The sequence below is a fragment of the Littorina saxatilis genome, linkage group LG16 (assembly GCF_037325665.1).
Source record: "Littorina saxatilis isolate snail1 linkage group LG16, US_GU_Lsax_2.0, whole genome shotgun sequence".
NCBI lineage: Eukaryota > Metazoa > Mollusca > Gastropoda > Littorinimorpha > Littorinidae > Littorina > Littorina saxatilis.
This window is the reverse complement of record NC_090260.1, coordinates 35286966-35310121: the sequence shown is the minus strand read 5'-3', so window position 1 is coordinate 35310121 and position 23156 is coordinate 35286966. Positions and strand designations below refer to the sequence as shown.

Below are 23156 nucleotides of genomic sequence, written 5' to 3'. Positions count from 1 at the left end.
AACTTGTCTTGAGGCCATTTAGGGTTGAAAACTCAACAGCGAATTACTGATATAACGAACTAAAATGTATCTCCCTTGAGATTCGTTGTACCGGACTCCACTGTACATTCCACGTACATTTTGTTAGTAACATTATTATATACTGATACTTTCTATCCATTTGTCTACACAATAAAATATCTAAGCAAATCCTATTGTATTTTAGGGAAGAATTACGTTTAAGGCCTAATGTTTGGAAAAAGTAGGGAGTGTTGAAAAAGAAAAGCATTGGAAGCCTGCTGTCAAAGTTTGCTGTATCTGTATTTTAGATAGTGCCAAAGACACAGGCTCCTTCTCCTTGGGTGCTGGTGATGCCTCCCTCAAGACCCGCGGCTACAACCTGGAGCTCCGGTCACAGAAGTACCAGCTGGACTTCAAGTTGAGCGTCACAGAGGAGGGATGCATTCCGGTCAGCGAGCTGGTCACTGGTGTGGCTAGGGGAGGTTAGTATTCTCACACTGGGTAACAGTCAGAGGTGTGTTTGTGTGTGCAATTAAAAACACAATTCTTCATTTATTTTTCAAGTCAAGTGTGTGTATGTGTAGAGTGATTCAGAGAAAACTGCTGGACCGTTCTCCATGAAACTTTACATAAAAGTTCCAGAAAAGAATATCCCCAGACGTTTTTTCATTTTTACGATAAATGTCTTTGATGTCATATCCGGAGAGACAAAGGAAATCATTCGACATGTAGACAGTGCTCACAAACGGACACTCCTTTGTCATGTAGACAGTGCTCACAAACAGACACTCCTTTGACATGTAGACAGTGCTCACAGACAGACACTCCTTTGACATGTAGACATGCATGAGGAAGAAGTAAGGTCTGTTTTCCCTTCATGCCTCTTGCTGCATGGACTTGTAGTCTGGTTCCACATAACTGTGGAGTGCTCTGTCTAGTGTTTTATTTTAGCGATTCTCTCCCTTGGCCCACTGAGTTTACTTTGGCCCTCATGAGTCTGTGTGAGACTGCTTGTCTTTGAGTGTTCCATCATTTCAGCCATTCTCTCGATGGCTTGCATCTCTCATTGATGCTATTGCTAAAAGTATACAGGCCTGAAAGTGGTGAGTATTTTACTCGCCATGGCTAGTAGAAACATGTAACTGGCGAGTTGAAATGTTCATCTACTCACCAAATGCGAGTAAATAAAGTTGCTGAAACAAATTGTTGGTTTGGCTAATAAAGTTTGCTTTCTGGCATTTTCAGAATCACTAGCCAAAGGCGAGTACACTATTTGTTCGACTTTCAGGGCTGGTATACCAAGGAAATTGATCTCATAACTTTGAAACACTGTGGTAAAAAACAAACTTGTGTGCAGACGTCACTATTTTTGAATAAGATGGCAATGACTTTTTCATGCTAGGTGTGGCACTTGGTTTAAACACAATTTTATTCAAAATACATGACATGAAACAATTGACAAAAATGCAGCTAGGACACGAACTCAAGCAGATGCTTATTTGACGTGACCATAACAATGCTAAGTTACACAAGTTTTCATGATGGTGGACAACACAATTATTAACCAGAAGAACAAAATGTAGGAGGGGGGTATGGGGAACTTAATCAAAACAGGAGGATTTACAGAGAACAAAAATAAAATAAAATTAATCAAATAAAAAAAATACAAGAAAAAAATAAAGAAAAAAATAAGATGAGACTATGAATGAAGAGCGTGGGACAAGAACATCGATGCTGAGACATGCAATAAGTAAGTTCAGATAAATGTACATTTTCATGGAGAGGGCAGCATAGTTCGTTACGAATGTATGGAAGAAAACAACCACACACACACACACACACACTAAAGAGAAAAGCAAAACAAAAACAAGAGGCGAAGCCATCAAGGCTCACGTAAGAAATTGACAAACAGTAACACAAACTCAATCACTCCGTCACACATACACACACACACACACACACACACACACACACACACACACACACACACACACACACACACACACACACACACAGACACACACACACACAGACACACACACACACACAGACACACAGAGAGAAAGAGCATAGGTGAAACTGTGCAAGAAAGCGAGAATCTAGATCTGTCTGTCTGCATGTAGCCTACTTACAGGGACACGACTGCCAACTAGTCTCGGCCCGCTCAAAATAATAATGACCGAGACTTTCAGTACTTCCTTCGCGTGACGTCTAACCCTCTTACGTCATAATGTGACGTCAATGTAATGTGGCGTCTTCAAATGTTAGAGTTTCTACCACAGACATACACACGCACGCACGCACGCACATACGCACGCACGCACGCACACACAGACAGACAAAGTTACGATCGCATAGGCTACACTTACGTGAGCCAACAAAAACTCAATGATAATTATTACTTATGTTAAATATGTAATTGATGCAACAACACTGAGAGGCGAGTTTACGTTCTCCTGCACTCAAACATACACAATACCAGTACGTGGGCTAATCCTTCAAGTTAGTCGACCAGATTCAGCAATAAAGGATTGGACCGACTCGAAAATCAATGTATTTATGCGAAATGAATGTTGCTCGCTGCCTCTTAATAATGTTTCCACGTGTCTAAAATTGGCAGGCAGTGAGTTAATTGTGGACATAGGAGCATTTTCAAACAACGTGCAGTATAACAAGTAATGTTCAGCTGTTTTGTTCCGGTTACTTCACGCACGCTGTGGGTTATCTTTTAAATGGCGTTTGCATAAATCGGAATTAAGGTTACTCATGTTTAAACGCATTCTGCTGTGTTGTATTTCTACCTGTCTTTTTCCAAAATAATAATAAACTGGCACATAATGATGAGGACTTTGTAAATAATGCTTAAACTCGCTAATTGAGTTTGTGGTTTTAACCACATCAGGCAGATCATTCCATAAAATTGTAGTCGAAGGAACGAAGGATGTTCGGAAGATAATTCTGTCCTGTGAGCTGGTACAAATCTTTCAAGTGGTTGTCTTCTGTGATAAGGATTTAAGGATGGAACTAGTGGTGGCAAAAGGTCAACTAAATATAGGGGACATTTACCATGAACCATTTTATGATATAAAATCAATTTATGTTGTCTTCGGCGTTCCTTTAGACTACAAAATCCGCTTTCTTTGTAAATCTTACCATGACCATAATACATCAACATAGTCAAAATGTGGCAAAATAAAGGATTTGTACATTATTTCCAAACTTTTTCTGCATAACTTATACTTATAATGCCTTAAACAATTAATCAACAAAGTGGTCTTTTTCACAATATTTTCTGACTTGAGCGTCCCATTTACAGTCATTTTGCAAAATAATACCGAGGTGCTTGTGTTCCTTTGTGTCTTCCAAAACAATTCCATTGAAAAATAACGGGTCAATTTGGCTTAAGTCACGTTTTATATTCAGCAATTTGGTTTTTGTTTCATTAAATGTGACTTTCCAACGTGCTGCCCAACAACTAATTTTATCGAGGTCTGTATTTAAAATTTCGGCACGTCTTACCGGATCATTCAATGCAAGTGACATGCTAGTATCATCAGCAAACAATTTAATAACAGACTCAATATCATTTACAATATCATTTATATAAATCAACAAGAGGCGAAGCCTTCAAGGCTCACGTAAGAAATCGACAAACAGTAACACAAACTCAATCACTCCGTCACACATACACACACAGAGTAAGCATAGGTGACACGGTGCAAGAGTGCGAGACACTAGATCTAGATCTGTCTGTCTGTAGCTTACTTACGCAGTTACGGGGATACGACTGCCAGATGGCCAGATCGACACTGCGCTTTCGACAGCGCTTCCTCGCGCAGACACTGGAAACACGCTGTGCAGATTAACCTGTAGGAAATCTCCTTTGGTATCTTCTTTATCTATTTTTCTGGCGCTACGAAACCGAACAATGTGAAATCATGAGTCGTCTTCTCCGAATCGGCGAACTGCAGCTCGGTGATAACTGTATCTATACCACAATCCTTCACGCGATCTGACCTAACCTTGACCCCTGACCTGGTCCACATACCACACACGACACAAACCAGTCAGCTGTTTTTACCCCCCAAAACCCCCCACCACCCGTTTTCTTTGGATACACACTTTAACTACATACGTGCCGACGAAATGTTGATCATTGCTTCAATACTTTGAAACTGTTGCTTGAATAATAACCAGGTAAAATTAGTATTTCGGTGTTCAGTCAAATGTTAAAGTTTCTACCACAGACTTACATACATACGCACGCACGCACGCACAGACAGACAAAAGTTAGCATCGCATAGGCTACACTTACGTGAGCCAAAAATGGTAATACAGTATTTTCACACAAAAATGACAATTTGCGACATCGAGCATTTGTCAGGAGTCTTTCTGGTTAGTGTTGTTTGAAGTGACAACATTGTCCAGCACTGTGTTCAAAGAACTATTCAATGGAACTTATAGGAGGAGAGAAGCAAGTCATGATGTTACAGTTTCCTCAAGTGACTTTGATGACATGTATTCGGTACCAAACGTTATGAAATTTTGCTCCGTGATACTGTTGTTTTTGCTTCAGTGCCATTTATGGAAACTGTTGGCTTTGTGAACATCAAGCCAGGCATCAAGGACCCGGCTGTGTTCGACGTCCCTGAGGAGTGTGAGGAGGTGAGTAAGCCTGACATGGTCATGATACTGCCAGCTGTCTCCATTCCACAGTAACAACCTGACATGGTCATGATACTGCCAGCTGTCACCATTCCACAGTAACAACCTGCAGTCTGAGTAACAGCTTGACATGGTCATAATATCTGCCTTGTTTTGAGACATCAGGGTCCGTATGCATGAGGAGGAAGTCAGCAACACTGGAAGTAGAGGCCTCTTTCGGAAGTGGGAACTCCCGAAGTTTAACTTTCCAACTGTTCACTATGCATGAACGCCGGAGTGGTGACTTTGAGAGTATTTGGTCAAGGTCGCGAAAATTTGGGGAATCCTAACTAGTACGCATGCGTTTGTGAACGGTAAGCTTGCCACCAGAGAAACAAATCTCATGGAGAGTTCAAAAAGGCGAACGTTGCGTTATTGCTGTTAATTGTTTTTTGAATGGTTAAACGAAAGGGTTGGTTCAAACCTGTGATGATTGTCTTGGAATCGAATGACTGCCTATGACAAATGACTTTGTTGGCCTGAATGTTAGAAGAAGAATAAATGATTATGTTGAACTTTTTTTTTCTTTTTTTTGTGGATCTTGGTTGCATGCAGGCAGCTTCAATCCTTTTTTTTTTGGCGGGGAATATTCCTCTTCATTGATCTTTATTTTTCTTTTCTTTTTTCTGCTTTTTATATTAATGTTTCTACTTTAAATGTACCGATATCGTTAACAATACTATTTCTAAATGTATTTTAAACAACTTTTCTATATAACAATTCCCTCTTAGAAATGCATACAACATCCAGAGGGGAACCATATCTATAAATACCAACACACATTTTGGCTATCACTATCAAATAATTCACATAACTTATTATTGCCTTAAAACTTTGTGAATTTTCAAACACGCCAAAAAAACTTCCTTTAAGGTAATTTTTAATAATCATATTGTATTTACAAATCACTTTATCCTCAACGCATTTCCAAATGAACATAATTTTTGGGCACAAAAAAAACCCAAAAAACCTCAATTTCGTTCTCACAATAAGTACAACAATTACTGTATGTTGAACTTGTGTTTAATAATTTTATATCGGACAAACATAGATTGGTTATAGGGAAAATTTGGGTTACTGGTAAAGTTTAAAAGGAAGAACATTATTCAGTAGACCGTAAATAACTAAGTTTAGTGACTTGTTCCTTATTTATGTGTGAAATGTCTGTCAAGAAGTTTAGAAAAGACAAGTCTGTTCATCGGTGTTTTAATTGTTTCCCCTCGTTAATTTTTAATTACAATGGCGATGCATGGTTATGTACAGTTGAAAGTCAAGATTGGATATTTTTTTTGAAAGCATAGGACCAGGGTTCGTACAGGTCATGGAAAACCTGGAAAGTCATGGAATTTGATTTTTAATTTTCCAGGCCTGGAAAGTCATCGAATTTAACAAAAATAAGAAAGAAAAAAAATTAACCTTTAGCACGCCAGCGGCTATTTTCGTTGCCCAGCCACCCCCCTTCCCCCCTTTGCCAGTCAGCAGCGATTTGCGTCGCCAGCACAGGGCTTGTTCGTATGACCAACTTCTCGTTCGTATTTGCATACGAGAATAACGGTATTTTTAACAGCACTTGAGCCAAAGCGAGGCTCAGTTCCTTCCGTTATCTCGTCGTGTCGTCTACGCTGCATTTGAGTCAGTTTCGTCGAAGTTTTCTGCTTTTGTTTTTGCATCGATAAAGTACTTTAGCGCTTCGACAAGCAAGATGGAGGATGATGAGTTTGAAACTTTCTTTCGAGTTGTTTCTTGACAACAAAAAGTATGCGGAATTAGAACGAATTACCAAGGAAGATCTTCGCAATGAACTGTGTATCGCGGTGAAAAAAATGACAGTTCGTCAAGTCACAGTGACGGTTACGAAACGGAATTTACGAAAGTGCAGATGGATACAAACAGTGGCTGGTCCAGTTTAGTGAAATGACAGGACCTGCAAACATTACCGATAATCTGACTGCGTAGCAAATGCTTGACTTGCTTGTCGAAGAGAGCGTAGAAACTGACTCAAATTCAGTGCAAAGCAAGCCAGTGTCAAAACTGGCAGTGACAAGACGTAAAAAGTTTGAGTTTTTGGAAATGGCGACCTGTGGATCTAGTCATGGAAAATGTTATTGAGGCTCATGGAAAGTCATGGAAAAGTCATGGAATTTTGTTTCTAAAAACCAGTGGGGACCCTGTAGGACAGTTTCTTTACGCATTTAAAAAAAATGAACACAGAGGCAAAAACCAACCGGTTGTTGCAGTCTGAATGCAATTGAGGTCTATAAAGTAAAAGTTTAATAAAAAAATAATGAAAAAAATATTTTGCTCCCAGCAGCACTTGAACCCAGAGCGTCGGATCGATATTCCGAATCCGTAACCACTGCACTATGCTACTCGTCTGGAAAGTGCACGATGCAAAGATGTGTTATCAGTTATTCAGTCGTGGTAGTTTGAAAGCTGACCACCCTCGATGAATGACTCGAGCACGTTTTTTTCGGTCAGTAAATGATCGTACTGTCGGTTTTGAGCCCCTCTGTTTCAATCTTTTCACCTAAATTAAACAAGAATGTCACAGTTCGTGTCTATGGTGCAAGGTAGCCGACCGTCTCATTGTAGCCAAGTTACGACAGTTGCTCGATTGACGCATTTGACGTCTTCGATATTGTGTCTGAGCTCATTTCCCAATGAGCTGCCTTTAAAACCGGAATGTCATGCAATTGTAGTATGCGTTGGAGTTTGTTTTTTTAGATGGGTAAGGACCTTTATGATGCGATATCGTCGTATAAATGATGAAATTAACTTTGAAAGTGGGAACTTCGGAAGCAAAGTTGCCAGCTACTCGGTATGCACGAGCTAACTTGAACGCCGAAGTAGTGGCTTCGAGAGTCAAGGTCGAGGAAATTGGGGGAATCCCAATTAGTGCGCATGCGTTTGTAAACGGTAGTCTTGGCGACCAGAAGAAACAAATCTCATCGCAAGTTCGTAAATGGGCGAACGTTGATCGCGCTGTAGCTTTTACTATAGTTGTTGTTTTTGACTAGTTGAACGAAATGGTATGTTCAAAGCTGTGATGATTGTCTTGAAATTGAATGACTGTCTGTAATAGTGATTTTGTTGACCAGAATGTTGGGGAGAATAAAACATTTTTTGTTTATGTGGTAGCGAAGTCGGTTATGTTAAACGTCTTTTGTTTTAATGATTGTGTATCGGTATTGTTTTAGACAAAATAGGTTGGTTAGAGGGAAAGTTTTGGGTTACTGGTAAATTTAAAAAGGCAGAACTCAAGTTTTTTGGGAATCAAGATATAAGGTGTAGTGAAAAGAAGATAAGTTCAGTAACTTTCATATTAATTGGGAAAATGTGTGTCCAAATTTTTACGAAAGATAAATTGTTGTACTTAGGTGTTTGTAATTTATGTCTGTCCTCGTTAATTGTGAACAGGATGTATGTTTATGTAAAGTTGAAAGTCAAGATTGGATTTGTTTATCCTACGCGCGGGTGTGCATGTGTGTTAGACATAGACATGGACATAGAACACTTTATTATCTCAATTACGAGAAACTCGGGTGTGGTAAATCACAATAAACAACATAAAACGTTAGAAAATAAATAAAATATGGAGGCGGCAATAATCAGCTCATAATAGTGTGTGTGTGTGTGAGGGGGTGGGGGTGCACACACACACACACACACACCGTCGAACACAAACACACACACACGCACACAAACAAACAATTATACATGCACGCACGCACACACAGGCAGGCAGGCACTCGCACAAATACATACATAGAGAATACTACATGGCTTGCTGTGTCGTACCAGATTTACACGAGTTGTGTTTTTAAATATTGAACGAAAGCGAGCTGTTTACTATTTGAAAAAGCAACGAGTGTAAATCTGGTACGACACAGCAAGCCATGTAGTATTCTGTTTATCCTACATACTGTACTTACGTGTATTTTACTGAAAATGTCCTGCAGTCGAGTCAGCTAAATTGAAGACGCTTGTTTTGGAACCTCCATCTCTTCTAAAGCCTCGTGCAATCTATTACGTCAAAGCAAAGAAACGTCACTCTGAAAGTGTGGCGTGACATGTTAGTTCTAAAGATTCATGGAGGGTAATTAGCGAGCGCAATTTTGTTTTCTATAATGACGTTTGTCTCGGTGACTTTGGCATCATAAGCCGTGGAAAAACAGGTCCCTGCCAGACTTGCTTGACATGACCTCATTTACACACGTGTGATTTGAACGATTATTATCTCACGGGTGTCTCTCTAACCTATGTAGGATAAAAACACTTTCGCACACACACACACACACACACACACACACACACACACACACACACTCACCCCCCCCCACACACACACACTCACACACAAGCAATGCGCGCGCGTGCATGCAAACCAACGAATGAATGAACACACGCACGCACACACACACACACACACACACACACACACTGACACACACACACACTCACCCCCCCCACACACACACACACACACACACAATGCGCACGTGTGCATGCAAACAAACGAATGAATGAACACACGCACGCACACACACACACACTCTCGCACACACACACACACACACACACACACACACACACACACACACACACACACACACTCTCACACACACACTCACACATGCACACAGACGCCCATTTACATAGAAACACCCCCTCCTATAAGCGGGAATGAAAGAGTGGTGGCCAGTGACCCAGAACGAACAAAAGTTAAAGCTGGCAACTCAGGGAAATTTACACGAAATGCACGCACGAGATACGAGTTTTCTTTCTATTTTCTCTCTTTGGGACTTTCATTTGTGTTAGATTGGTTTGATATGAAAAACCAAAGAAAAGCCCTGCTATTTTGCACTGAGAAACTTTGGAAGTAGCGTGTTTACTCCTGGGTTTTTGAGTCACTTGAGAAAAAGTGACTCTATGTAATCGGTCAGTGTTAGTCTGTCCGGCCGGCCGGCCGGCCGGCCGTAGACACCACCTTAACGTTGGACTTTTCTCGGAAACTATCAAAGCGATCGGGCTCATATTTTGTTTAGTCGTGACCTCCAATGACCTCTACACTTTAACGATGGTTTCGTTGACCTTTGACCTTTTTCAAGGTCACAGGTCAGCGTCAAAGGAAAAATTAGACATTTTATATCTTTGACAAAGTTCATCGGATGTGATTGAAACTTTGTAGGATTATTCTTTACATCAAAGTATTTACATCTGTAGCCTTTTACGAACGTTATCAGAAAAACAAGGGAGATAACTAGCCTTTTCTGTTCGGCAACACACAACTTAACGTTGGGCTTTTCTCGGAAACTATAAAAGTGACCGGGCTCAAATTTTATGTGAACGTGACTCATTGTGTTGTGAATAGCAATTTCTTCCTGTCCATCTGATGCCTCATATAATATTCAGAACTGCGAAAGTGACTCGATCGAGCGTTTGCTCTTCTTGTTACTCCTGGGTTTCGCTGTAGTACAATTACCCTCACTTACTTCCTCACTTGCTTCAAAAGTAAGCTCTTTTTCCATCCCATGCATGCGAAATTGAGGATGTACTTCCGATGTCGCTCAAAACGTTGGAAGTTGTCGCAAACTACCATCAATTACTTCCTCGCTTTGCTTCGAAGTAAGCCCTTCTTCCGGCCCATGCATACAAAAGTGAGGCAAGTCCTTCCGATGTCACTCAAAACTTCGGGAGTTTTCGCGAACCACCCCCATAAGCATACGGGCACAGGGGTGGGACTTTTCCGCGAATCCGAGGATTTCCGCGGACACAACTCGCGAATTCCGCTGGAGTAATCCCATATCACAGTATCTATAACTTGTTGACTGAATGATATGGAGAGAAGTGAAGATGGAACAGAACACTGGAGGCTTGAGAGTTAAATTGTGCTGACGGTGAAAACTCCTGATGACTAATAGTCATTTTGAGCTTCAATGCATTAGGGCGTCACTTGGATCATACTATTGCCAGTATTGGATTATGGATACATGGTTCATTACGTAAATATGCACCATTACAATGTTACCATTGTTGTGTGAAAGGTTTGTTTGTTTGTTTTGTTGGGTGTTTTTTTTGGTTTTTTTGGGGGGGGAGGAGTGAGGAGAATGTCTTTTTTACCTGATCCAAACGAGTTGAATTTTAGTCTCAGAATGCACCATATTGCACAGATTTTAATGTACCATTTTAAAAAATTTCGGGGGAGCATACCCCCAAACCCCCCCTAGAAAAAAGGGATTTCCTCTTTTTTCATCACAAGAGAGTCCCACCCCTGAGACATGGTGGACAGAAAACTGGAGATTGGAAACAGCTACAAGGAAGAAATCTGAAATACTCATTGAGTGTTGAAACACAAAGAGCAGAGACTAACATTGGTAGCTACAAAAATTATCCACTGATGCACAACCCTTTCAGATAAAGGCCTTGTGGCAAGGCTCGCAGGCGGTCATTTACCATGCAATTAAGTGCTCTATCTAAAAACCATGTTGGATTTGTGAATTATCTCCCTTTGGTTGTAACTTGCAACAGTTATTGCCCTTGGTTGCAAAATAAGTGTTTACTGAAACAATTTCCTGTGATTTTTTACACCTTCAAATGGAGCTGTTAATTAAAAGATTGCAATTACAGCGTATGACATCTTTCTCTGTAGGGAAGCTTACATTTTGAGTTGATTTTGTGAAAACACGTGCATTATGAAAAACAAGAGCGAGGTGACCCAGATCTTGAACAAAAAATGACCACAGGTGACTGTACTGTGCGATACGCCCTGACAAAACCAGGAAACTGAGTCAATTGCCAGTGGATTGAGTATGTTCAGCAAGTTTAGCAGTATTGAAGATGGAGATCTCAACTAAAATGAAAAGCTCAAAGCGGAAAAAATGTCACACTATTTCATCAAATTTACTAAGTGTGATTACATTACGAGCCTATTTGCTCGTCCACTGTAATCTTCAGAATCAGTAATTGTGCAAGAATATGGTTTTAAAGGAAAGCTCTCGATGGGTTTTTGGTAATTTTTTCAGAATTTAAAAAAAGGGAAAATTGTTAAGTTTATTTTGACTTTTTGAGATTTTGTATCTTGCTGAACATTGGCAATTGACTCTTCCACGATTTTGAGATAAGTTCATTTTTTGTACCATAAGTGTTTGTCTGTCTGTCTAGAAAAAAGACCACTTGGGTGACATACTGTAAATGTAACATTTTATTTTGTCAATAATGAAACGTTCCAATAACCTTCAAACCCCCCGCGGGTTAGGGGGAGTCCCATATTGGTTGGGACTAGAAAGAATTTACCCGATGCTAACCAGCATGTCGTAAGAGGCGACTAACGGTTCTGTTTCTTCTCTTCTTTTGTCTTATTTCTGCCTTACCAGTCCTTTCACCTATATTTCCTTCCAAGAAAACTCTCCCTACTATTCCCTGCAGTTTTCCAATTTTTTTCTTGTTGTCTTATTTCTACCTGACTGAATCCATCACCTTTATTTCACTTACCAAAAGTCTTCTTTTCCACATCCTTATTTCTCTGCACCCCGCATGTCGTATGAGGCGACTAACGGATTCTGTTTCTCCTTTAACCCTTGTTAAGTGTTTCTTGTATAGAATATAGTCAATGTTTGTAAAGATTTTAGTCAAGCAGTATGTAAGAAATGTTTAGTCCTTTGTACTGGAAACTTGCATTCTCCCAGTAAGGTCATATATTGTACTACGTTGCAAGCCCCTGGAGCAATTTTTTGATTAGTGCTTTTGTGAACAAGAAACGCTTAACAAGTGGCTCTATCCCATCTCCCCCCTTTCCCCTATCCCATCTCCCCCCTTTCCCTCATCGCGATATAACCTTCGTGGTTGAAAACGACGTTAAACACCAAATAAAGAAAGAAAGAATAACCTTCAAGTACAAATCCTTTTTTTTATTCTGAATTTTGGAATGAGAGCAGTCTATCTGTTTTTGGATTTCCAAATCTACTGCCGGGCATGTCAATTTGTATTTATGACCAAATTCAAAATTACATCCCAGTAGGGGAGTCACCAGTAAAGGCGATGACAGACGGGCAACACAAAACAATGTTTTCGACAAAAACTCAAACTCAAAACGTTGGTAAAACACATGTTTTTAAAGCGGGGGTGTCACACGCAAAACACACAGACTAGCGCACTTTGTGTTTTCACAGAAATATTGGTCAGTGTCAGCTTGACCCGTCCAACATCCGCGCTGTGTTCGGGGCTGGCAGCGCCCACTGATACGGTCAGTGTCAGCTTGACCCGTACAACTACTGCGCTTGTTCGGGTTTGTAGAGAATACAGCTGGCAGCGCCCACTGATATCATTGCCTCTTGTCAAACGTTACAGGCTCCATATAGCTCTAGTAAGGATTCAGGGCTCCAGTACTACCCTGAATGCAAAAATTACATCAGGATTCGTGGCAAAATGTAAACAGAAAACTTTATTTTTAAGTCCTGATACACCGGCCTTTCTCAGAGTATAAAATGTGTATGAAACTAACTCGAATTCCCTGTAGCGCAATAAGCCAAAATAAACTTAGCAAAAACATTATTGCGACAAATTTTGCATCCCATGTCGTTTCATTCAAAATTAATGATTGTCATTGTATAAGGCTTGACTATCTGGCTCACCTTTCTGATCAAAGATTTCTTGAACAAGGATCACGGGGCTGCTGCTTAAATAAAGGTACCCCCAAAATCAAGCCGACAAAAATGGAAGGGACCAATTAAAAATCAATGAAAAATCACAATAGGCAAAACATATTTTGTCTGCTATGTTCCTACTGATGCAGGTGTCCATCACATTATGGGGTCAAAAACGGAAGGTTTTGCGCAGTCAGTTTTGAAGGGTACCATGAAAAAAACATTATACGTTATTTGCGTGTTTGACCAAAATATGACATTTTACACAGATCGAGACAGTCATTGTTCTCCGAGACCGCGATAGCGGTCGAGGTGAACAATGACTGTCGAGATCTGTGTAAAATGTCATATTTTGGTCAAACACGCAAATAACATTTATGTATCGATCGAATTCCTTTCAGGTACTATGAATTTGTTGTTGTTTTGACGATTGAACGAGCACACACACACTGACATGCAATCAAACACATAAGCTTCATATTTGGGTGTTTCAGGTTGACCGAAACTTCCAAGGAACTACAAAACACACGTCATGTACTGACTTTGTTGTTGTTTTGACATTGAACAGCACACACACACATGTATGCAATCAAACACATGACGTACGTGTGTTTTGTAGTTCCTTTAAAGTTTCGGTCAACCTGAAACGCCAAATTATAAAGTTTTGTCGGCCTCTGACGTCACATGACTCAAAGAAGGGAAATCCAATCTCCAATCGATACATTGTATTTTAGCAATGACTTTGAAGATTGGTTTAAAACTGTCAGAATGTTGTGCTTACGTACCAGACGTAATTTTGGATTGTTAAAGGTATTTATTCAGTTGTTATGCAATGTTCTGGAAAAAAGTTTTAGAACCTGTCTTAGTCAGTTACGTCAAATAAATTCACCATCATGTGGTGATGATGCAATTTTTTTTAAAACACACAAAAACAGTCTGTATCTGTTTAGACCGAAATAAAACATATTTCAAAACTGTATGTGTATTGTTCTTGAAGAGGAATGCAGACCTGGGAACCCATACGATTTCGCCGTATTTTGTACGCCTTTTTGTCTAAAATACGATCAGTACGGTCGGCTGAAAAAAATACCACGAGACAAATTTCTAGACACCTTTTCTTCACAAGCGCATCCCTGTCTATTTACTGGGGCACAGTTTATTTTAGTGATTAAAAATAACTTTATAACTCGGCATTTGATCAATGATTACAGCTTTTGGCATTAAACATTGAAAGAATCATTTGTTTTAACGGTGCAATGGACGCGTGCGAAGCATGTTTCAATCATGGATGTTCAAATGTTGTGTGGAGTACACTCATTTTTCTGAAAAGTTTGTTTGAAAACAAAACAGGGGTTCCCAGGTCTGGGAAAGCTACTTGCAGACTGAATGTATTACCCCCAAAGTGTTTCCAAAAGTGTGTTTTTTTATTAAAAAAACCCATCTGTCAATGCTTACCCATAAATCTTACAAATCACACTTTTCTGACCAAATAATCCATCTTTTTTTGCTTGTTTTTAATGTACCTTTCTGCCCTTAATTTCTAAGTCTGTATTTTCTGAAATCTGCAAAGTGCTGTTTTTGCAGGTGATAAATGGGAGGGAGTGTTAAGTGAATGTTAAAAGAGTTGCTGCCTGTTGCAGACTGTTCCTGGATTCATCCAGCAGGCATTGGATCGCGAGTACAGCGTCTTTTCCTTCTGAGCCAAGAGTGCCAGGGACTCACAACACCTCTGACCTCTGACCTCACTCTCTGCACCCAATTATTTTTTCCTGTCTGTTTTTGTTTGTTTGCATCTTCTGTTTTCTTATTTATGTACTGTGCATAAGCTGTCAAATGAATCAGATTATTCTTGTCAATGTTGTGCTTTTTGTACTATTTTTGTTGTTGTGAGAACAGGTCAGGTCTTAGAATTCTTCAAAGGTGACCTTAACTTTGTCCCACTTTCTTAGTCTTACTTTCTAACAATGTCCAATATGATTATACTTCTATGCTATGAACCTTTATGAATAAGAACACTGTTACAACATAGATGATATTGTGAATGTTCTCTTGAACATTATTTTATGAAGCTGGAACATTTTTTTTAAATTTTGTGTGTGTTACTCCCCTGTGTAACAAGGAGAGTCTTTAGGAATGAGCAGTGTTAGGCCGTAGACAATGACCCTTAATGTTGAGGTTATCTAGGATGTTTTTGAAGTTGGAGCTTTGAAACTTTGCACACTTCTAGGGTTTGATGATGTCGGGACATGACCCCAGTTTGGTCGACCCTTGTCAAATTTTGGGGTCACATCGGGGTCATGTTCAGTTCATAAAAACTTTTGGGATTTCTCTGTTTTTGAAACTAGAGCCTTGAAATTTCACATGATTGTAGGTTTGGATGATCTCCAGACATGACACAAATATCCACTGAGCTATCAAGGGAATATGCCTCCACGTCATCAAAATATGATGTCATTGTTTGATTTGAAGAAACTTTTTTAAGTATCTGGGGTAATTTAGTCTTGGCTAGACTAGTGGTGATTGACATTCTATGTCTTTGTGCGAAAATGAGAGAGGAAGTCTTGTATTGGGGAGGGGGGTGGGGTGTCTTAAAAGGGAGGGAGTCTAATATTGGGGAGGGGGGTGGGGTGTCTTAAAAGGGAGGGAGTCTAATATTGGGGAGGGGGGTGGGGTGTCTTACAAGGGAGGGAGTCTAATATTGGGGAGGGGGTGGGGTGTCTTACAAGGGAGGGAGTCTAATATTGGGGAGGGGGGTGGGGTGTCTTACAAGGGAGGGAGTCTAATATTGGGGAGGGGGGTGGGGTGTCTTACAAGGGAGGGAGTCTAATATTGGGGAGGGGGGTGGGGTGTCTTACAAGGGAGGGAGCTGTCTTCTACTAGTGTTGGGTGGGGGTCTTGTATTGGGTTGGGGTGTCTTACAAGGGAGGGAGTCTTCTATTGGAGGTGGGGGGAGGGGTCCACTGGGACATGACGAAGGGGAGTCGGAGAAAGCATTTGCTGTTCTTGTTCATTTTTGCATTTTGCCAACAGCATACGAATAAGAATTCTCATTTTCAAAAGTTTACCTTTTCCTTTTTCTGATTTGTTGTAATGGTTTGATCTATTATCACATGCTCTAGCAAATCTCGTCTCCTTCCTATACATTACTATTTTTGCAAATAAAGTGTAAACATTTTTTGTATGTTTGTTTTTGGATTTTGTACAAGAGCGAGTATACCTCGATCTGTGTTTACAATTTACCAAGCAGATCAGTGTGGGGCATTTATAGATGAGCAGCCAAATGGGGAAAAAAGGCATTTTCATAGTAGGAACTCTCAAAAATGTTTGTACCAATTTTAGATTTTGAGAAATGCTATTCACTGACAGACACAAACACAGACACAAAACAAACACACACACACAGACAGACACACACAGACAGACACAAACACTCAGACACAAACACTCAGACACACACACACAGACACACACACACAGACACACATACACACACACACACACAGAGATGGTGCAAGTAGGGGTCTTCTTCTGCAGCATTCGATGATGGTTGTGTCTAAATTCTTTGGCCCCTGATGTTGACAAAGTGGGCTGTCAGTCTGAGGTCCTAAGTGCTGCCCCTCAGCTTGGTGTCCAGCGTTGACTTGTTTCCTCTCACTGCAGTGGAGTTGGCGCAAAGTAGGGGTTAAGAGGCGAAGCCTTCAAGGCTCACAGTAAGCAATCGAAGAACAGTTACACGCACTCAGTCTCTCACTCTGTCACACGCACACAAACTCACACAAATCCACCACACACACAGTTAAAACTAACGCATCTTATCAACTACAGGTAAACATTTTAAAAACAGATAAAACAAGAAATTCCTCCGAGGTAGGAAAAACACCCCCGTCCTTACCATTCTCACTGCCACCAACTGAGAAGGTTATTTCCCTTTGACCATTAATATGTCCCTCTATAAGTCCTTGTAGAATCTTAATCCACCAATAACTCCCTAACCGTGTGTTTGACTGGTCCCAATTTTTGTAAGGACCGTCTCAGGAATGTATAGAACCTGTTCACCAAGTTTGGTGACGATCGGTCCGTTCATTCTTGAGATCTATATGCGAACACAAACACACAAACAAACAAACACATCGACCGAATCCTATACACACCCCTATACCGGGGGTGTAATGAGGGGTGTTTTTGTAGTTGGTGCAGTTGTCACCAAAGGAGATCTTGTGCAATCCTCGCACACACACACACTTGTGAGACCACACAAACACGCACGTACACACAGACACGCTTTTAGAATGTCATGGATTCACATCAGCATATCATGGCCAAGCTGATATATCTACAATCATTAAACCAACTAAGAGCTAGCGTATCCGGATAGTTTAGTGGAACTTATACGACTTAGGAGTTAAAACATGGGCGTCACCATAATCGCACTCTGACAGCTTTTCATGAATTTTATTTCACACTCCGAATTCTATGATATTTATCCCGTTACACGTCGTCCTGCTGGCCACCAGCTCCATGTGCAGGGGCATGAACGGTCACCAAGAATAGCATTGACCTTTATCTCTCATTTACCCATGGCTGTGTGCAAGGTGTTAAGGTCAACAGCACAACCCAGTACTTCCTCAATGCAGCTCGCTGAGTGGTACATTCGGATCGCCTCAAAGAGAAATTTATATTAAAAAAAAAAGTTTACTTGCCTGGACTTTTGCTATTTAGTTGTTTGTCCTTGCTCCATTCAACTTTATTCAAACAAACAAAAACTCTTCCTCTGTTTGTCTGTCTTCTAGTCATGGCTGTGTTATTGGTAGTGAGCACAGCAGATTTGAACAAAAAGTCCTCGTTTTTCAATTCTTTAACGAGCACAGGAAAAAAGTGGCTGTTTTTTGTATCAACCAACCGATCACATCCAATGCATTCAAAAGTTCTACCCCAAAATGGGTCAAACAGCCCAAAATCATAATCGACAGTCTACCTCGATGAATAAAAGTTGACGCTCTAACTGAGACTTTCTACATATAGGCTTGTTATTCAAATTTTCGCGCAACTCAAGTCGTTTTAACAGTTACGAAGTATACCGAGCAACAAAAGAAACACGAAAATATTCTGCATTATTTTATTGACAAAAACTCAAACAATTTCAGAGTTAGGATTGTCAAACCACAAACGTGTTATGCAGGCATGGTTAATGAAGCTGTTGTGTAATTATTTCCATGCTGCGACTGTCTCAACACACGAGACAAGCAGGTTTCACGTGAAACACACGATGCGCTCCTGTAGCACGTGCAAGCGTAGCTGGAGGAAGTTGAGGCGCGTTGCTTAGGCAGACCGTAACAGAACGGTTGCAAACGATTTCTAGGCAACGCATAGTTTTGTCGTATCGCTCGCGAACGTTAGCATGCGCTCGGCACGAGTACCATTAGGGAGGTTTAGATATTGCGTTACGTACCCCGACCTCACCTATCCCTATCGAGATAAGTTACGCAGAGGAAAGTTGTAAAAACTGCTCGTTAGATACCACGTCACCTATCAAAGTACCGGCACGGTTGGCCTAGTGGTAAGGCGTCCGCCCCGTGATCGGGAGGTCGTGGGTTCGAACCCCGGCCGGGTCATACCTAAGACTTTAAAATTGGCAATCTAGTGGCTGCTCCGCCTGGCGTCTGGCATTATGGGGTTAGTGCTAGGACTGGTTGGTCCGGTGTTAGAATAATGTGACTGGGTGAGACACGAAGCCTGTGCTGCGACTTCTGTCTTGTGTGTGGCGCACGTTATATGTCAAAGCAGCACCGCCCTGATATGGCCCTTCGTGGTCGGCTGGGCGTTAAGCAAACAAACAAACAAACCTATCAAAGTAGGGCAAAACTCCAAAACTCGTGCTTTAAAAAATCGTGGACAGCGGGCTAAAGTCTGCAACAATACCCAGTGTTGAAACTGCTGCTGTCATTGTGTCGGTGTCGCTGTGTGCTGCACGTGGAAGTTATCATGTTCCACTGACCCAGATCATACCGAGTGTTAACCAGCAGGTAAAGTCAATGTTTTTTTGTTTTTTTTAAGGAAACGGAAAAGAAAAGTAGGGCAATCGAACTTCGAGTGTTGGTTTGTGTTCGTTCTGGGTCACTGGCCACCACGCTTTCACCCCCTGCTTATAAGGGTGTGTGTAAGTGGGCGTCGTTGTGTTTCTGACTGTCATGTGCATGTGCGAATGTGTGTATATGTGTGTGTGTGTTTGTCTGTCTGTCTGCTAGTCTGTCTGTGTAAATGGGCGACGCCATGTGTGTGCGAGTGTGTGTGTGTGTGTCTGTCTGTCTGTGTGTGTTTGTGGGTGTGCGTGCGTACGCGCCTGCCTTTATGTGTGTACCCAAACCTAGCCTTCAATTCAAATGAATTGGACGGAACATTACTTTATGGTCGTTTACAAAGTCTTTATGAAACAAAACATTTTTGCTGGGCAGTTTTACTAACCAAAACTAAACAACACCCCCACCCCCCCCCCACACACACACACACACACACACACACATGATACACGTGTGCATTGGGTTACAAAGCAGACTTGATCTGTTCCTGGGAAAAGGTTACTGTTATGCTGAATTTTCAGTCTTTTTGAACATATGCTTCCTGGGAGTATTTTGGTCGAGATGACATTTCTAAATTTAGCTTGGGTCGTCCTTGCGTGCTTCATGGTTTGCTGTGATATCGCAGAGCCGTTGGAACGGGTCACCCGATTTATTTAATTTTAGTCAAGCAACCACACAACTAAAAAAATGTGGTTTATGCGCCAGGATATAAGAAAATGCTGTATTTATTTGAATGGTTCATATTTAGTTTTTAAAGTAATATGAGATACGTTGCCTTCACGTACAAAAACTGTTTTATACGTGATCACGCCCGTATCAGAAGCACGCACAGCGATCGACAGTGGGAATATCCGCAGTGATAGGGGTGTAGTATGCACGTAACGTGGTATCTAACGCTCAGAAGTTGTCAAAAAGAAGGTCACAGTGTTCAGGTATTATCGAGACACCGACACATTTGCACTAAAATCCATTCTAGGGGAGCTTTTCCATTATTTTTTCTACCGTAGGGATTGAATTCATTCCACTGAACAGATTTAACTACAACATACATTTGAACGAGCGGTATTTTGCTTTCTGTGTCTGCTTTTCGAAGTGAATCGAGGCGAGCACACTGAATAGGCCCACAGAAGGATACGCGACGTAAGTCTCAGCGCCTTGTCGTTCGTGGGGTCATGCTCTTGACACATCGGCGACTACGATGTATGCAAACCAGAATTATGAAATATGGACTGAAGCGTGAACGAAAGATTCCAGAAAATATTGAGCATCCTTACACCCTTCTCGGATGGTTGGACTTGATAGAATCTGACATACGTTGCGCTGACGAATGGAAGGGTTTGCTACGTGAACACGTACCAAATCACCACACGCAGCGCGACCCGCATGTGAGATAGGTGTCCTGGTAGGTGACGTAGCTGATAGGGACGCAGTTTCTAAACCTCCCTATTGTCTGGGGTCACTGAAGCGTAACAAAGGCGACCGCTCGCCGAGAATGGTCTAGGCAACGGGGTGTTTGTGCCGAGCATTCTGTAACGTACCTGGGAGTGGCACGCCAGAAACTATTGCACTGTACTGAGCTTGCTGTTTGACTCTCTCTCTCTCTTTCTCTCTATCGCAGTCTCTCTCTTTGTCTCGCTCTCTCTGTCCCTCTGTGCCTGTCTCTCTGTCTACGTCTCTGTCTCTCTTTCTTTCTTTCTTTCTTTCTCTCCCCCCCACCCCCCATATCCCTCTTCCTATGTCTTTCTCTTTCTTTTTACCTCTCTCTCTATATCTGTCTGTCTCTCTTTGTGTCCGTCTGAAAGTCTATCTCTCCTATCTTTTTTGCTCTCTTTCTATCTCTTTCTCTCTCTCTTTCGCTCTCTTTTCCCTCCCTCCTCTCTCTCTCTCACACACACACACACACACACACACACACACATTCTTTATGTTCGTCTGTCTCTCTGTCTCCCCATCTCTCTCTCTCTCTCTCTCTCTCTCTCTCTCTGTTTCTCTTTCTCTCTCCCCCTCTCTCTCTTTTTCTCTCTCTGTCACTCTCTCTCCCCCCCAACTTTCATAATTCCGTGCAATTAAGTGTGGGTGTATTTGCTTGTTTGCACCAAAGTCATTAATTAATTTTTAAGCCTACATGCTGAAATGCAATACCGAAGTCCGGCCTTTGTCGAAGATTGCTTGGCCAAAATTTTAATCAATTTGATTGAAAAATGAAGGTGTGATAGTGCCGCCTCAACTTTTACAAAAAGCCGGATATGACGTCATAAAATACATTTATCGAAAAAATGAAAAAAACGTCTGGGGATTTCATACCCAGGAACTCTCATGAAAAATTACACACACACACACACACACACACACACACACACATACACCACGACCCTCGTCTCGATTCCCCCTCTATGTTAAAACATTTAGTCAAAACTTGACTAAATGTAAACAAGTCGCGTAAGGCGAAATTACAACATTTAGTCAAGCTGTCGAACTAACAGAATGAAACTGAACTCACTGCATTTTTACAGCAAGAGCGTATACTCGTAGCATCGTCAGTCCAACAAGTCCTGAAAATTAAAAATATAAAAATTATGATTAAAATTAAATTTCCGAAATCGTTTTAAAAACTATTTCATCTTATTCCTTGTCGGTTCCTGATTCCAAAAACATATAGATATGATATGTTTGGATTAAAAACACGCTCAGAAAGTTAAAACGTGCTATGAAGCACAGCGCAACCACCGCGCCAAACAGGCTCGTCACTTTCACTGCCTTTTGCACTAGCGGCGGACTACGTTCAGTTTCATTCTGTGAGTTCCACAGCTTGACTAAATGTAGTAATTTCGCTTTACGCGACTTGTTTTCTGTTCTTTTTTCCTGCTTTTTATATTAATGTACAGTTGAAAGTCAAGATTGGATTTTTTGTGAAAGCATAGGACAGTTAATTAAAAATCAAAACTTGACTAAATTTAAAAAATGAACACAGAGACAAAAACCGGTTGTTGCAGCCTGAATTGTATAAAGAAAAAGATTAACAAAAAAAAAAAAAAACCTTTTGCAGCGGCACTTGAACCCATAGCGGCGGATCGAATTTCCGAATCCGTAACCACTGCACCATGCTACTCGTGTGTAAATTGCGTCTTGAAAAGATGTAATATGAGTTATTCAGTCGTGATGGTTTGAAAGCTCGCCACCTTCGCCGCATGACTCGAGCATGTTTTTTTCGGTTAGTGAACTGATCGAACTGTCGGTTTTGAGCCACTCTGTTTCAAGCATTTCACCTACACTACTCACAAAAAGTTAAGGATCACTATGAGAAAACAGGTGCTCAATAAAATCAGTTCGCTACTGTTATTTATTTCTCAGTCAAACCAAAGTGTTATGAATTCTTGTTCAGCTGTAAGTGGGCGATGTTGTGTTAGTGGGAAAATTGCACGGGATTTTCTACTACTGAGCTTGGTAGCAAAAGAAAAAGCGGAAACTTGCGAAAAAGGACCTTGTTTTGGACTGTTCATCCCGAACACATTGCACAAGCCACATGGAAAAACCATTATGCATGAGCAAGCACTGCTGTTTATGTGTGAGATGCTGTCACTTGCTTGGCTTTTTGAGAAGACATACCACCAGTATAAGGCATTATCTGACAATGCCTCCACGACGAAAATTGAACAAGTTTGAGAGGGGACGATCTGTTGCATGGTTCCAAGATGGTGTCCCAAAACGAGAAGTGGCCAGGCGACTTCACGTG

The 23156-nt window shown here is 41.0% G+C and overlaps 1 protein-coding gene and 1 long non-coding RNA gene across 2 annotated transcripts in view; both read left to right on the top strand.

Annotated features, from left to right (window-relative positions):
- The window catches only part of LOC138950931 (ependymin-related protein 1-like), a 44215-nt gene extending 28493 nt beyond the window's left edge, over positions 1-15722 (top strand). The window contains exons 4-6 of the mRNA XM_070322649.1: positions 309-482; positions 4577-4665; positions 14987-15722. Of these exons, the coding sequence (XP_070178750.1) occupies positions 309-482; positions 4577-4665; positions 14987-15046 (323 nt within the window). The 3' untranslated portion in view covers positions 15047-15722. The remainder of the gene's footprint in view (positions 1-308; positions 483-4576; positions 4666-14986) is intronic.
- LOC138950937 (uncharacterized) overlaps positions 1-23156 on the top strand; it is a 160050-nt gene that overhangs the window by 75018 nt on the left and 61876 nt on the right. The window lies entirely within an intron of this gene.